This window comes from Micropterus dolomieu, unplaced genomic scaffold, assembly GCF_021292245.1.
Source record: "Micropterus dolomieu isolate WLL.071019.BEF.003 ecotype Adirondacks unplaced genomic scaffold, ASM2129224v1 contig_12324, whole genome shotgun sequence".
NCBI classification, from domain to species: Eukaryota; Metazoa; Chordata; class Actinopteri; order Centrarchiformes; family Centrarchidae; genus Micropterus; species Micropterus dolomieu.
Genome location: NW_025741310.1, coordinates 1 through 1,233, shown reverse-complemented (window position 1 = coordinate 1,233; position 1,233 = coordinate 1). Strand labels below are relative to the sequence as shown.

The following is a 1,233-nucleotide window of genomic DNA, read 5'->3' as shown; positions in this document are numbered from 1 at the left end:
AAGGCCACTATCAGAGCAACCTATAACACTCCCATAACACCTGAGCAGTGCCACAGACTGATGGACTCCATGCCACGCCGCATTGCTGCAGTAATTCAGGCAAAAGGAGCCCCAACTAAGTATTGAGTGCTGTACATGCTCATACTTTTCATGTTCATACTTTTCAGTTGGCCAACATTTCTAAAAATCCTTTTTCTGTATTGGTCTTCAGTAATATTCTAATTTTCTGAGATACTGAATTTGGGATTTTCCTTAGTTGTCAGTTTTAATCAATTAATGAAATAAATCAACTTTTTGATGATACTCTAATTTTATGATCAGCACCTGTATATGATATTTCAATATCATTGACCTAGCTTATTACTACGGTTTTGCTATTTGCTACGATACTGGTGCACACTGTGGATTGTCAGGATTTAAACAGTAACGTTACAGTTATGTGAGGGCGTCGCTAGAAATGTTGGTAAGGTAACGTTATAACTAATGAATATGGCGATGCAAAAGATCTCCGATATGTGCTGATTTTTTTTTTTCCCCAAACGGTTAACAGAGAACTAACTAATTAGTGGCGGTGCTGGACAACGTGGCGGTGCTGGACAACGTGGCAGTGCTGGACGCCGTGGCGGTGCTGGACGACGTGGCGGTGCTGGACAACGTGGTGGTGCTGGACAACGTGGCGGTATTGGAGGCAGTGCTGGGCAACGTGGCGGTGCTGGACGCCGTGGCAGTGCTGGACGTCGTGGCGGTACTGGAGGCGGTGCTGGACGACGTGGCGGTACTGGAGGCGGTACTGGAGGTGGTGCTGGACGACGTGGCGGTGCTGGACGACATGGCGGTGGTGGACAACGTGGCGGTGCTGGACGTCGTGGCGGTACTGGAGGCGGTGCTGGACGACGTGGCGGTACTGGAGGCGGTACTGGAGGTGGTGCTGGATGATGTGGCGGTGCTGGACGACATGGCGGCACTGGAGGCAGTGCTGGACGACATGGCGGTACTGGAGGCGGTACTGGAGGTGGTGCTGGACGACGTGGCGGTGCTGGACGACGTGGTGGTACTGGAGGCGGTGCTGGACGACGTGGCGGCACTGGAGGCAGTGCTGGACGACGTGGCGGTACTGGAGGCGGTACTGGAGGTGGTGCTGGACGACGTGGCGGTGCTGGACGACATGGCGGTGGTGGACAACGTGGCGGTGCTGGACGTCGTGGCGGTACTGGAGGCGGTACTGGAGGTGGT

General features: G+C 53.4%; 1 protein-coding gene across 1 annotated transcript; it reads right to left on the bottom strand.

The window, feature by feature from the left end:
- Positions 1 to 558: 558 nt before the first annotated feature.
- LOC123966037 (uncharacterized protein DDB_G0271670-like) lies at positions 559 to 1,167 on the bottom strand. Its single transcript, XM_046042282.1, has one exon. It carries the CDS (start codon positions 1,165 to 1,167, stop codon positions 559 to 561), a length of 609 nt encoding a protein of 202 aa, XP_045898238.1.
- Positions 1,168 to 1,233: the final 66 nt, after the last annotated feature.